At 44.7% G+C, this 13801-nt stretch overlaps 1 protein-coding gene across 4 annotated transcripts in view; it reads right to left on the bottom strand.

Annotated features, from left to right (window-relative positions):
* The window catches only part of NDRG3 (NDRG family member 3), a 65210-nt gene that overhangs the window by 24322 nt on the left and 27087 nt on the right, over positions 1–13801 (bottom strand). For 2 of the 4 annotated variants that reach the window (XM_074842887.1, XM_074842889.1), the window contains exons 2-3: positions 10922–11027; positions 5408–5443 (exon numbers count right to left, since the gene is read on the bottom strand). In XM_074842887.1, the coding sequence (XP_074698988.1) occupies positions 5408–5443; positions 10922–10978 (93 nt within the window). In that variant the 5' untranslated portion in view covers positions 10979–11027. The remainder of the gene's footprint in view (positions 1–5407; positions 5444–10921; positions 11028–13801) is intronic. The other 2 variants (XM_074842888.1, XM_074842890.1) reach the window with 1 other exon arrangement.

Below are 13801 nucleotides of genomic sequence, written 5' to 3'. Positions count from 1 at the left end.
CAAATCCCTTTCCCAACCTGAAGTGCATACATTTGCTGTGCTATAAGAACTCTCTGACAAGAACAAAAAAAGCACAGGAATTTCAAATACCACATCTGCATAATCAGCCTCTTCAGCACACTGTTGTTACAAGCATACAGAAAGCAAAAATAATGTTTAAGTAAATCCCATGGAAGGATTATGCTCATACATTTAAAAATAAAAATCATGTTTCAGTCCAAGTCCAGATAGCAAAAGCTTTCCAGAACTCAACACTGCAGTTTTACAGAAAACAAGAGTTTTTAGCTGGAAAGCCAGTGATGGGAAGAATCAGAGGAAAAGCTTCCCAAGAAATAAGAATAATTAAAAATACATTCCAAAATAAAATTCCATTTTAATAATTTTTAGCTTTACAGTATTTGTTGCTGTGATGTCAGCAGAAGTCAAAACCAATACTTTAGTGGTGACACTAGTTTTAATAAGATTAGGGACAGCTCCTAATTTAGCAGGCATTAAAAAAACTTGCTTCCTAGATCAAAACATCTTCTGTGTTGTAACTAATTTCACTCTAGCACCTTGAACAAGATAACAAAAGAACTCATTGTACAAATCAGAAGAACAATGGTCCTCAATATCCTAGACAAAACATTTCAATGCTGGTGAGAACAGCTCCGCTATTACTCATGCAGAGAAAGCAAACCCTTCCTCAAAGTGCTAACGTTTCATGTTATTTCATTACAAAGATGCTTTAAAACATCTTGTATTCAATGCCACTGTGTAGCAACCGCAAACCAGCTTTAATGATTTAATTAAACAATAAACACAATTTTGATTCGACGTCTGTGACATCCTGACACATGATGGGATATTTCAATAACCTCTCAATAGCAGAATACCATCTCCTACTGCACAGCAAGCAAAAATAAAGCAAAGAGATTGGGCAAGAATGAGCAAACTTAAAAATTCAGATTAAAAAGTTTCAAACAAATGTGTTTGTGGAAGAACTTCTCCAAAATTGAATCAGTAAAAACATGGGCTTATTGAAGAGTTATACTTTCAGTGAAAAAGGCGCCAAAACATTCCTCATGGAAGTCTGTTGTTAACTCTTCAAACATTTTGCTGTGCTTTACTCTTGGACACAGGTAACACTGAGTAACTCTATATTTTCAATTAATTCCAGCAAAGCACAGCAAGTTGTTGTAGGGGAAGCTTTAACTTCTTTCCTCCATGGGTTTACGCATGTCTTGTCTTTTCTGTTTCAGCTGAACTCTGCATGTCCTGAACTTCCTTCTTCCCACCTCTTCCATACCTTGTGAGCCTTCTGCAAATAGTCTGCCAAATCCCAGACCCATCTCCACACCCCATGTCCTCTCCTGCACGGTGTGTGCTGGCGAGCAGAACACTCCTCTCCCTTCACATGGGTAGGAGGCAGCAAAGAGGAAGTACTAGCTACAGATCAGATCAAATGCTAGTTTATGTCAGACTGAAACATAATGCAGATTTATTTGGATAGTTTTACAAATGCATCAGTATATTCCTTCATTGGTATTTAAAGCAAATCACCTGGAAGAAGGGGAGAGATTTAGGCTAACACAGAACACCTACTTCTCAAAGCAGCTGAAGAGAGTCTACAGATAATAATAAAAGCCCAAGCACAGCTCTATTAACTGTGCAGGTCACCACACCATCTGCCCAGCAGGAACCCAGACCATTTAATCCACCATCTGCCTGCAAACATTAGAAGCCACCAAGCCTGGATTTCATTAGGGTTCACAGAGCTTTCAAGTAAAATGTAGGTCTCAGATTTAGGTTAATACATTTTATTTCTGAGAATAACCTAGATTCATATTGATAAAGACCCCTAAGCCAGCACGCGAGCTCTCCTCTTTATGTCTATTGCAAGCAATTATCAGATTACATGGGGGTTGCTTCAACTGATGTCCAGGCAATCTGTTATTTGTCAGGGTTAACTGTGGTTGCTTGTAGATAAACAGTTTAAGAAAACTAGGGCACCTGTATATGAAAGTCAGCTGTATCAGAAAAGCTAAAAGCTTCTTCACACCACATTAACCCAGAGTAACAAATTTCAGAAGCAAGAGGATGCTTGCTCGATTGACTTTGCCCAGATCTGATCCTGGCAAGTTATTCAAAACTAAAACCAAACACACCGGGAAATTAATACAAATTCACAATGGCATCGCTCATTTCTTCCAAAAGAAAGATCGATCTTACAAACCTTAAATATACATATTACCTTGAAAAGTAACACATGCCAAGCTTTACAGAAAACAGCATGCCTAACCTGTGTGCCTGGCACTACACAACTCACAGAGTCAATGACAGTGCTAATGACATGCTCATGAGCTAGGATTAAACTAAACACTTCTCCCAGTCACAAGCAACTGCAGAAAATATTTTGAAACTCCAGCTTCCAGCCAGAAGGAAGTCTAGCGGCACCGCAGGATGAGCAAACGCTGAGGCCAGCATTATCCAAGGCAGAGCTCTGCAGGGGCATCGGTCAGTCCTGGAAGGAGCTGGAATGGATTTAGAGCAAATCACCTCATGGCCGAGGGCACAGAACAACACAGGTTGAAATAATGCAGGACTCACTCCAGTATGTCAATGTCTTGTACTGGGGAGCTCAAACTGGACCTGCACTGTCAACAGGGTTGCCACGAGTGCTGACGGAGGTCACCCCGCTTCCCTCGCCCTGCTGGCTGCAGCCTTGCAAGCACAGCCCAGGATGCAGTCGGCTCCATGCAAAGCCACAGCTTTATCTCCATATAAAACAGCTTTTTGTGTGCTATTAGAAAAATAAAAAGGTCTGAAATGCAGGTCCTGCATCACTGATGCCATGGTCTCACTGCAAACACTACACTGTATAATATAATCCACCCCACAAACCCCCTAAATTTTGTCTTAAAAACCCACCAGGACCCTTGCAGATGTTACTGCTACTGGAAGCTGATCGAGAACTTCACTGCACTGGAAACCATCTTGTTCTTCACAAATTCATAGCCAGTTTGTGCCTGTTCTTGTAAAATTGAGATCCTCCCCAAGGCTCTTCCTCCCTGTGAAATTCTGGACAAATTAAATCCCCACCTCAGCCTAAGTGCTTTTAAGTGTCTCTTTACACAACAGGATCTCCCTTCCTCTGAAAGCCCTAGCAAACTTCTTCACTTTGAATTCCCCCTTCACAAACACTGGTAAGTAAAGTCACACCAGTTCCGCACAGGCCTGAATGTGGCAGCTGGACATGCTTTGCCAGATTAAAAAGCAGCAGTAATTTTTCACAGGAAACACAAAAGCTCAGCCTCAAGTTTCAAGTACCATTCCTGGTATTAGCAACTGAGGCAGAAAATCCAAGGACCCAGTGCACCATCTATCCTCTCTGACAGATTTCAGAGACTGAATCCAACCCTTGGAGATACTTTCCAGGTAGGACAGCAGGCCAAGCCAGGTGTGCCCTGATGAAACCACAGCCTGTAGGGAGACACCGGAGAAAGGTGAGGCTGGGACATTTACACAAGAGACACTATGTTAACTTCTTGCTAAAAAAAATATTCTAAATGAATTACCAAGAAGGCTCCCGGAAGGAACATCTTGTCTCCTGCCCAACTGTTGCCATGGCCACCAGCTCACTGCTGATCTAAATCAAAGCACAGAGAAGCAACAAGCACGTCCTTCCCTGGCCCAGCGCTCCTGACAGCCCCTCTCCCTGGCTGCTGGGCAGCGAGTGCCACAGCTCAGCCCCGGGGCAGACAGCGAGCCCAGACGTCAGCAGGGCATGCTGAGTGCACAGGAGGTGGTGGTTGCAGCACCATGTTTCTTTGGGGCTCACACAGCCTCAGATTTGGGGCATTTTTTAAAAAGAAGGGTGCAAAGAGGCTTTGCTTGTTGAGGGAAAGTGTTAGAGCGAAGAGGCAGTAGTGATGCACAGCTCTGTTAGAGGGACTCCTTCCTACCTTCCCACTCTGCTCTGGCTCCCAAGACCATACTGCTCACAGACAGGCAGGGCGTGGGCAAACCAAGAGCTCTGCTGGGTCATTAGAGAATGTGCAGTGGAGGCCAATACACTGAGACACTCAGGCACTGTATATTCTTTCCAGTCATGGCAGACAGGTCACAGTAGTCAGTGTCTGTACTACCTAATACTCTTACTCAAAAGCACTGCACCTATTTTCACCCATTACCCATCTGACATGGGAGCACACTGTACCTCTAGAAGAGATGGAGAAGATGCAGAAAGACAGATGGAGACAAGACAGTACAGGGAAGTGTTTTAAACCCATTATCTACCTTTATTAAAACAGAAAAATCATTGCCTAACACTGTTGCCACTTCTTAGACTAGTCACTAAAATTACAACATGCTTAGTAATTTTTATACTTACAGGCTTTAAGATAATACTAAAACTCACAACAAATCAAGCTAAAGCAGTAGTGACATGTGCCTGCCCAGATGGGGAGTACTTTCAGTCTCAGATATCAAGAGATAGAAAAAATACAAACTATCTTCTTAGACTGTATTTATTATATTCCTGTTCTGCACAGGCTTGCATAAGGTTTTCTGGAATCATCTACATCAACAGACTTTTAATAAAAGCTATGGTGTGTTGTTGACAGCTCTACCCCCTAGCCGCACAACTGGTGTAATACAGCAATAAAAGCCTGTCCTGCGCTAAGCAGAGCGCTACAGACACAGCAGCCTCCTACAGCTGAAGGGAAAGAAAAGCCACTGGCTGCATACCAACATGCTGAGTGGGAAGTCAGCAAGGTAATCTGGCATGGTAAATGAGCCTGTGCTCTACAAAACGCACCCTGCAACCACAGTGCTGTGCTCCGCCAAACAAAGCACGTGTCCTCTCTGTCTTGGATGTTGTGGTGCAACCGCTCCTCTACAAGGATTATTCCTATAGCAACCACAGCAACCAGGCTCATCTCCACACTGCTCTGGCAGGTGAACAGCCTCCCAGAAAATGACCACGGCTTTGTCATGACCCAGGCCCAGCAAAGCAGGGGTGCTGTATCTGGGGCAGCTTGGTGACTTCAGTCTCCTCTCAACACAAATAGACAGAGCGTGCAAGCTCCTCCTTTCCTAGCCAGTGAACCAGATGGGATGTGACAGAGCTGCAGCTGTTCAGCATATTGCATGTTTCCAAGAAACTGCTTTTCAGGAGACCAGCCATCCTGTGAGATGTCGTGGAGCCTCGGCAAAGGAGTCCAGGTCTCCTCAGAGCTCAGAACAATGTGCTCTGCGTGAAAGGGTGAAGGGCAATTTCTGCCAACTGGACATACTCAAATTCTTATGGATTAAACCTTAACAAGAGCAAAAATTAAGATACAAAGCTTTTTCATCTCTCTCTCAGCATTACTGGCAGGCCATGGGGAGTCTGCCCACAGATTCTTGTCTCCTGCACGTGTCTTACCTGACAGTCGAAGTCCTGGAAGTTGCGAGCCGCATTCTGTTAACAAAAACCAGAAAGAAAAAATAAAAATATAAAAAAAAAAAAGAGTTCAGCATAGTACCCAAAAACATCCCCAGCAACATCGTGAAAGTTCCCCTCAGAGACCCTTGCTTCAGCAGTCTACCCTGACTACAGTCAGGACAGCAGCAAAACGTGAGACCCATACAAGAAAACTCCATGCAAGTTCTGCCTGTCACTAGTCGGCAAGGCTGCCAGGGGCTGTCCCAAGGCTGTCAGCTAAGGGGTGCACCTGTGAACACAGCTGAGAGTTGAGAGCATTTGAGCAGGGACAGATGCACATGGGAAGGACCCTGACAAAGTCAGGCTGGTTATGAGGTTGGGTTTTGTCTGGTCCTGGTGCCCATTACCAATTTGAAGGCATGACTCTTGAAAGGACTACCACTAGGATCTCATGTAATGAGTGCAAGAAAACAAGCCATGCAGTCAGTTACTCTGCAGTAACTGCAGCGTTCCACAGCAGATGCAGTGACCTGTAAGCTACTGAAACCAGAGCGTGTGGTCACTGGGCTCAGCAATTCACAACGGACTTTTCCCAGAGGGTGACACCACGCACACAGGCAAGCACAGCACACATTTGTGTACCGCAAGTTCGAAGGTCTGCAGTAACTTGTCTGTATGCCCACGTGCTTTGTAAGGCTCTGTCTCTGCCCACAGAGTAGGTTATGTTACTGAGTGCTGTCAAATGCTGCAAAAGGCTGAGCAAATCATCTGAGACAGCATTCTAGCTTGTGTGTTTTAGGCATAGCACCTTAGTGCTAAAATTACAACTAGGACCACACATGCACAACAGAAACACCCTGAACATTTCTTCTGGCTGAGCACCCTAACTCCTCTCCATGTGTAAACAAATGGCCCTGTTCTCCTCCCCCCAGAGCTTTGCCACATTAGTAAGAACACAGGTTACTACCTATGTTCTTCAGTCCGAGGCATCTGAGATATCTGCAAATCTGTTTTAAAAATGTCCCTGATTTTAAGTATTGAACTGTGTCTATGTTCTGAACATCATGTGGCACAAAGCACCAAATCCTCAGGACAGAGGAAAAGAAAATAAAAAGCAGCCCCCTCTTATTTCAGTTTGAGTTAGTTGAGATTCCTGACAACTCTGTCTATGCCTCTTTCCCTGCTCTGTTAAATGCAGACAGTGGAGCCTTCTCATCTACCAGGTCGTAAAGAAGGTCAGTTCAGTCATCCAATGCCACAGTGATTAAGGACTACAACAAAGCCTATGAAGAAATGAGAAACTTCTGTATCCAACAATGGACTCAGATGGAGCATGCTAAGTAAAGAAAAGGCTGATCTGAATTTGTACCAAAAATAGCACAAGATTCCCTGAGCAGGGAATAGGGAGGAAATGACACAACACAAGAATGGTCTGCAATTGTGTTGCTTGTTGTCAGGGTATAGCATGATGCACAAGTAGCATTAGTGCTGACATGCCCTGCTCTTGGATACTTGATTTTAACACACCAAAATCTGACCTTAAACCATTAATTTATTAATTGTCTTAAGAAAGTTTAAGATTAAGGCAAGTTTTTCAGGCTTCTGAAGGTGTGATGGCTGCACCTCAAAGACAAATGACCCAAGGCAGAAAGGACGATCCAGGAAACTATAGACCTGTCAGTCTGACCTCGGTGCCAGGGAAGGTCATGGAGCAGGTCATCTCGAGTGCCACTGAAAGTCATAAAATGGACAACCAGGGGATCAGGCCTAATCAGCATGGGTTTATGAAAGGCAGGTCCTGCCTGACAAACCTGATCTCCTTCTACGACAGGGTGACCTGCTCATTGGATGACAGAAAGGCTGTGGATGTTGTCTACCCTGACTTCAGTAAGGCCTTTGACACCGTTTCCCACAGCATTCTCCTGGCAAAACTGGCTGCTCGCAGCTTGGATGGGCACACGCTTTGCTGGGTAAAAAACTGGCTGATGGCCGGGCCCAAAGAGTTGTGGGGAACGGAGTTAAATCCAGTTGGCAGCCGGTCACGAGTGCTGTCCCCCAGGGCTCGGGTTTGGGGCCACTCCTGTTCAACATCTTTATTGATGATCTAGACGAGGGGATCGAGTGCACCCTCACTCAGTTTGCAGATGACACCAAGTTGGGTGGGAGTGTTGATCTGCTCGAGGGTAGGGAGGCTCTGCAGAGAGACCTGGACAGGCTGGAGCGATGGGCTGAGGGCAACTGTATGAGCTTCACTAAGGGCAAATGCCGGGTGCTGCCCTTGGGCCACAACAACCCCCAGCAGCGCTACAGGCTTGGGGAGGAGTGGCTGGAGAGCTGCCAGTCAGAGAGGGACCTGGGGGGGTTGACTGACAGCCAGCTGAACAGGAGCCAGCAGTGTGCCCAGGTGGCCAAGAAGGTCAATGGCATCCTGGCTTGTATCAGCCATAGCGTGGCCAGCAGGGACAGGGAAGGGATCTTACCCCAGTGCTCAGCACTGGTGAGGCCGCCCCTCGATGAGTGGGTTCAGTTTTGGGCCCCTCACTCCAAAAAGGCCATTGAATGACTCGAGCGTGTCCAGAGAAGGGCAACGGAGCTGGTGCGGGGTCTGGAGCACAGGTCTGATGGGGAGCGGCTGAGGGAACTGGGGGGGTTTAGTCTGGAGAAGAGGAGGCTGAGGGGAGACCTCATGGCCCTCTACAGCTACCTGAAAGGAGGGTGCAGAGAGGGGGGATGAGTCTCTTGAACCAAGGGACCAGCGCCAGGACAAGAGGGAATGGCCTCAAGCTGCGCCAGGGCAGGGTCAGACTGGCTCTTAGGAAGGATTTCTTTGCAGAAGGGGCTGTTGGGCGTTGGAATGGGCTGCCCAGGGCAGGGGGGGAGTCCCCATCCCTGGAGGGGTTTAAGAGTCGGGTTGACCCAGCGCTGAGGGATCTGGTGGAGTTGGGAACGGTCAATGTTAGGTTAATGGTTGGACTGGAGGAGCTTCAAGGTCTTTTCCAACCTAGACGATTCTGTGATTCTGTGACCCAATCCAGCCTAAGGGCTGCCCACTCAATCTCCAGAATTAAGCTGTCACATTTCAATAACTTTTCACTGAGGCTACATTAATAGGAGTCAAAGGTGCCAGAATATGAACCAGACAGAATAATAAAGTCTCACTGACTTAAGTTTTCTGGTCAGGTTTTTCTCTCTCCTTCAACTAAATGGGAACACTTGAAGTTGTTTTTCTTTCCCAGTATAAAGTCACTGCATTTTAGTGAGCCTGAACATATATTATCTAATGTATTTTACTTCTCTACACTTTCTATTAGGCTTAGCATAAAAGTGTTTGTATTCTTTAAAAGTCAGGCTTGCCATTTTTTGCTGACTTAGATTTGAGACAAAACAAAGCCAGGACTCAGTGGTCCCCAGCACCCTACAGTTCAGCCAAGTGAATGAGGTATGACCCATTTTCATTTCCCAGACAATTCCACCAGTTTTAGAGTTTAAGACACCAGAGCTCCTTCTCTCCGTACAGTAGCCTTTGTATCTGAAGAGTTCTTGAGCACTCACCCATTAGCACCTTAAGAGTTTTACTGTACTATTTCTGGCCCTTAATCCATGCTGGCTCAAACTCCTACATCTAAAGTGGGTTGGTCAGTAAAAATCTTAGTGAACTGCCTGCTCAATACTTTTTGGACTCTGACTTTGCACAGAACAGCACATTATGGCACCACACCCATATGCTCCATACACTAGGTCTAAAGAGCACATGTGTATTATTTCAAGCTTGAAAGCATTAATAAGGACCAGACCTCAGAGATGGTAGCACCCTGAGGCATTTCTTTTTGTTTAACAAAGTGTAAAAAGGAGAACCACAGCACACTTCTCTTCCCATGCTATGCTGAGGACGGTTCTGGAGCCACTCTTCATATTTTTTCCTACTAAGATAGAACATACTTCCTGTAACTTCAAAACTGAGTCAAGGAAACCAAAGATCACTTTGTATGTGCCCTTCTGTATGCTGGTTAGCACCACTGCGCTGTTCAGGTGAGCACTCTGCATTTAAACCAGAACTGTCCCAGCTATAAGGTAAGAGAAGTGGCTGTGTAGATGACACCATGGCAAGGACCTGATGGGACTGATCAGGCAATACTTGACAGAGAGCCTGAAAACTTATCAAGTTAAAAACACCTCATTTTGGCATGCTTCAATACCTCCTACTTAAGTCAGCTCACTGAAGCAAGGGAAATCTACTCTCTTGAATCCAAACAGAGAAAATCCTAGGAGAATCATAAGCAAGATCTGGGGCACTGCATTTAGGAAGTTTGCCTTCTGTAAACGTTTATCTCTCATTTTGAAATCATAAACTGTTTTCAAGGCCTTTCTGTATTTTTATCTGCTGGTCTACACCGATTTTGTTCTTCCAAGGCTCACCCTCCCTGGAAACATTTTAAAAATTACGTTTAAGCTATGGTGGAAGCCTAGTAGTCAGCATTAGACTGTAAGAACAGGCAGCTGGTCTGCAGATTTCAACTGAATTTTTAGATTTCACAGATACTAAACAGATATGCTAGCACACTAAAGAAAAGAGCAAAAACTAAGCAGCACAGATTAGAACATAGCAGAATTTCAGAGATTTCATCCAGTTAGTGTGGGAGTCTGCACTAGACAGCGCAGTCTTCCGCAAACACACAGTGAGTGGACAAAGTACCATCTCTCTTTGGCAACACAAGCTAGTTCTTGATGTCAGCTATTCAACAGCAAAGCACTGGGAACTGCTTCACACACCAAACTTGGCTGTGAAGTATGGAAAGTGAGCAAACTGCATCATTCATAATGACAATTTGCAGATGCAAGATTCTAGATCTTGTTGGGATGGTCCATAATGACTTAGGCACTCAGAGCAACAGTTTGTGGCAGAATCCAGTGAGGCTAGGGCTTTCCTAAAGCCCAGATGGCTCTCCTCCAGCCCACAGAAGACAAGAGTGAAAGCCTTAAACAGCTGCTGCAATACAATGACTTTCCAAAGTTTCAGTATTGCATGAATCTGGACTTCTCTAGCTAGGCTCTATAGATATTAAAAGGAAATGGTTCTCCATTACTAAATCAGGGAGACAGGGTTGTTTTGAGGGTCAAAACACAAAAGGATAATTTAAGACAAAAGATTTTAAACAGAAAAGTAAAAAAAAGAAAATGGAATACAATCCAACATTTCTCTAACAAGCAGGAACTTATTAGAGGTTCTACAGCTCTACCAGGTCAAGAATAGTATCACCTTTCCAATTCCTGCCCTGCCTTTGTACAGGCACGACAAACTGTTTGGCTGGGACTCCCAACTTACCTGAACTGTGGTGGTCTGCCTTTCCCTGAGACTTTGTAAGAGTATGCGGTGGTGGATTATCAGAGTGGGGAAGCATTTATAGTACTTAAGTTTACTTCAAGCTGTAAACAGATTGTGGCAATCATGGCTCCTTGCCAGACACAAAGTCAGCCAGCGTACACCTGTGAGAGCGAAGGAGCAGCTAGCATTACCTTATCATTCAGGAGTGGTTTGATCTCTGTCAACTGAACATCCTGCAGTTCGTCCATGGTGCTGTAAGTGGAGCCAATTAATCCTCAGAGCAGCAAATAGGTGATTCTGAAACAAAGGCATATTGTTAGAAACAGTATTACAAGAGATGCTAGCCAAAGAAAGCTTCAAGGTCTTTCATTAGACTTGCATATGCTTAAACTGAAGCCTGAAACAAGCTGGTTCTCGGTGCAACACAAAGCACCTGTAACCACAGAAGGCAAACCCCATGCTTGCACTGTGTCCCTACCTGCACGTGGCCTTGCCCACTGAAAGCTGTCCCTGAAAGCTCAGGCCCTTCTATTGAGAAAGTCTGGATTCACTTCCATGCATTGCTGGTACTTCAGGCATATTCTGCCTGGAAATGGACTGGAAATGACTGGATCAGCAGAGTGAAAAACTGTGTTCAATCTGCAGGAATACTGACATCTCATCGCCGTGCCTGACACCCTCACCACAGCATCCAGCCAGTAAAGACAAAGCTGTGCCTGTAATCCACGAGACATGCAGCCAACACTGCATTTGCACATGGGAGACAGAAGTGTGGAGATCCAAGTACCTTGCTGGCAGAACATAAGACAGTCTGGAACCCAAGACAGCCCTTGTTTTATGAGGTGGGATATAAAAATAGCCGCCAGATAGTCCCGTTCCAGCTGAACATGTGCAGGGTAACACTGTTAACTGTGCAGCCCAAACAATCATTCTCCATCAGGTGGTGCAGAGTCATCAAAGGAAAGAAAAAAATGTAATCAACGGTACGTGAGGGTGCCATATGTCTATGGGAAATCATTGCTGCCACAGAGTCAGAGAAGAAAACTTCTACTATAAATACAGCAACGAGGATGAAGATAAAATAAGACAGAGTTTACCATTAACTTATTTTAGAGCCAGAGGCTCTACCTGTGTTTCCAGACAGGAGAATTTCTAGAGCAGGCAGTTGCAGCAAGATGAAGACAGCTCTGGCAATAGGAGATGATCATGCCTGATGGTGCAGATTATTTGGTTGTTCAGGAAAACTATACATATTACTGTAGATGAAATAAAAGAAGTCATGGACATAAGTAGGGACAGGAATAGGCATGTGGTGGGCTTCCTGGGCGTTAGCTGAGCATGCTAGAAAAAGATTCTCAAATACTGTCACAAATCAAATTCTTTGTCCAAGATAATATATTGCTGCTAACCACGGAAGAAAAAAAAAGTAGAAAAATAATACTGCAACTGTGCTTCTCCAGCCACCTTAATTCCACACAAACATGCACTGCCCCTGGAAGGAGGGGTTCCCCTCACCCCAAATGCTGTGCAAAGCTGTGCATTCTCATCACCCCTCTACACCAGCACTAACATTGGCATGGCTGAAGCCAGCCTGGCACAAAACAAATCACAATGTCTTTTCCCTCTGAAAATCAGCCATAGCAACTCCTTCTCTTTTAGCTCCTTTGCTTTGGGAAACTTGAAATTTTTTTTATTTTTTTTTTTTTCCAGATTTTCTTGCTGTAAAACACGTCAGTTGTGAGAGTTCCAAGGAACCAGTTAATTTGCAGGTAACATCCTCCTTACCCCACGATGAATTTTTATTCAGTAAAGGTCATTATATAATGCACTGTAAGCCCCAGAGGAAGAGCTAGTTACTTGTCACCCAAGAGACCAAGAAGTTGTCCACTCTACTCAAAGGGATTAAAAAAACTGTGCACACACTGGCCACCTTTCTCTGTCAGTTTTTATACACAAGGGAGTGGTAAGTTACACTTGTTTTGTGGTTCATGAGTCTTAGGCTCACGCCTAGCACTTTTGCCTATAAACCAGTCTACAGTGAAGCAGGGCATCTAATAATCACTCTCTATCAAACTTCGACTGACCAAAGAACAACTCAAGAGTACCAATTGCTCTGCATTAGATTGCTCAAAGATATTTTTGCTAAAGCTTTGCAGACACTCCTCCTAGTTAACCCTGAGCTATATGAAGATCAATAACTTCCAGAAAGCCCTGGGATGCATCCTGCATAAACCTGCCCCAGGACATTGTTTGCTGCTGATATAAGCATGCCAGGCAGTGAAGCGTGGAAAGTCTAGAGAGAGGGAGACATTTTGTAAATCCCATGCACTACTTTGTTAATCATTTGTTATACGAAAATAATAAAAAACTAAGTAGGTGTTCAAAGCAAGGATTATCAAATGCTTTTATCTCATCAACCTCGATTTCATACTTTGTCTCTAGATCCAACTACAGTGCACACAATAAACAACGTCACTCTAAAATTAATCTGGTACTTATCTTCCTGGTCCACTATTCTCCAAATACTGTTTAGGGGAAGGAGGGTCTCTAGGAGCTAAGGCATCCATCTGCTATATTATATCTGCACTGCGTGTTCCTTTTTTATAGCAAGCTGGGCAGCCACAAGAAAAGCTGCTGTTTTGGCTGCTGGACTCAGAATTAGGTGAAACTTCCTTGAAAGAGAAGAAACCACCTTCCTTAACACCAACTGGGCTCACGTAGCTGGGAACACCTCTGTAGGAGAGCACGCAGGAGTAGGAGACATGCTCTGCATGCAGTCTGCAGCACAGTCAGCCTGGGAGACGCTGGCTCGGAGCAGGCCCTCACCCAGGCTGCAGGAGCAACAGCAGGACCTCTGGAGGGGCCAAAGGGGACCGAATGCTGAGATGAGCCAGGAAGCCACTGAAAATTACTGAACTGAGAGCAAAATCAGACAGAAAGATTAAACCTGTACAGCCACAAATGGCCAGATGGTGGATTTCTTTTCTAAACATTTTGATTCTAATCTGCTCATGCAGCAAATCTGATTTTTTTTTCTGCTTTCTTAGAAACTCAAAGCTTTTCAAAGGTTT

This window comes from Strix aluco, chromosome 17, assembly GCF_031877795.1.
Source record: "Strix aluco isolate bStrAlu1 chromosome 17, bStrAlu1.hap1, whole genome shotgun sequence".
NCBI classification, from domain to species: domain Eukaryota; kingdom Metazoa; phylum Chordata; class Aves; order Strigiformes; family Strigidae; genus Strix; species Strix aluco.
This window is presented reverse-complemented; position numbering and strand designations above follow the sequence as displayed.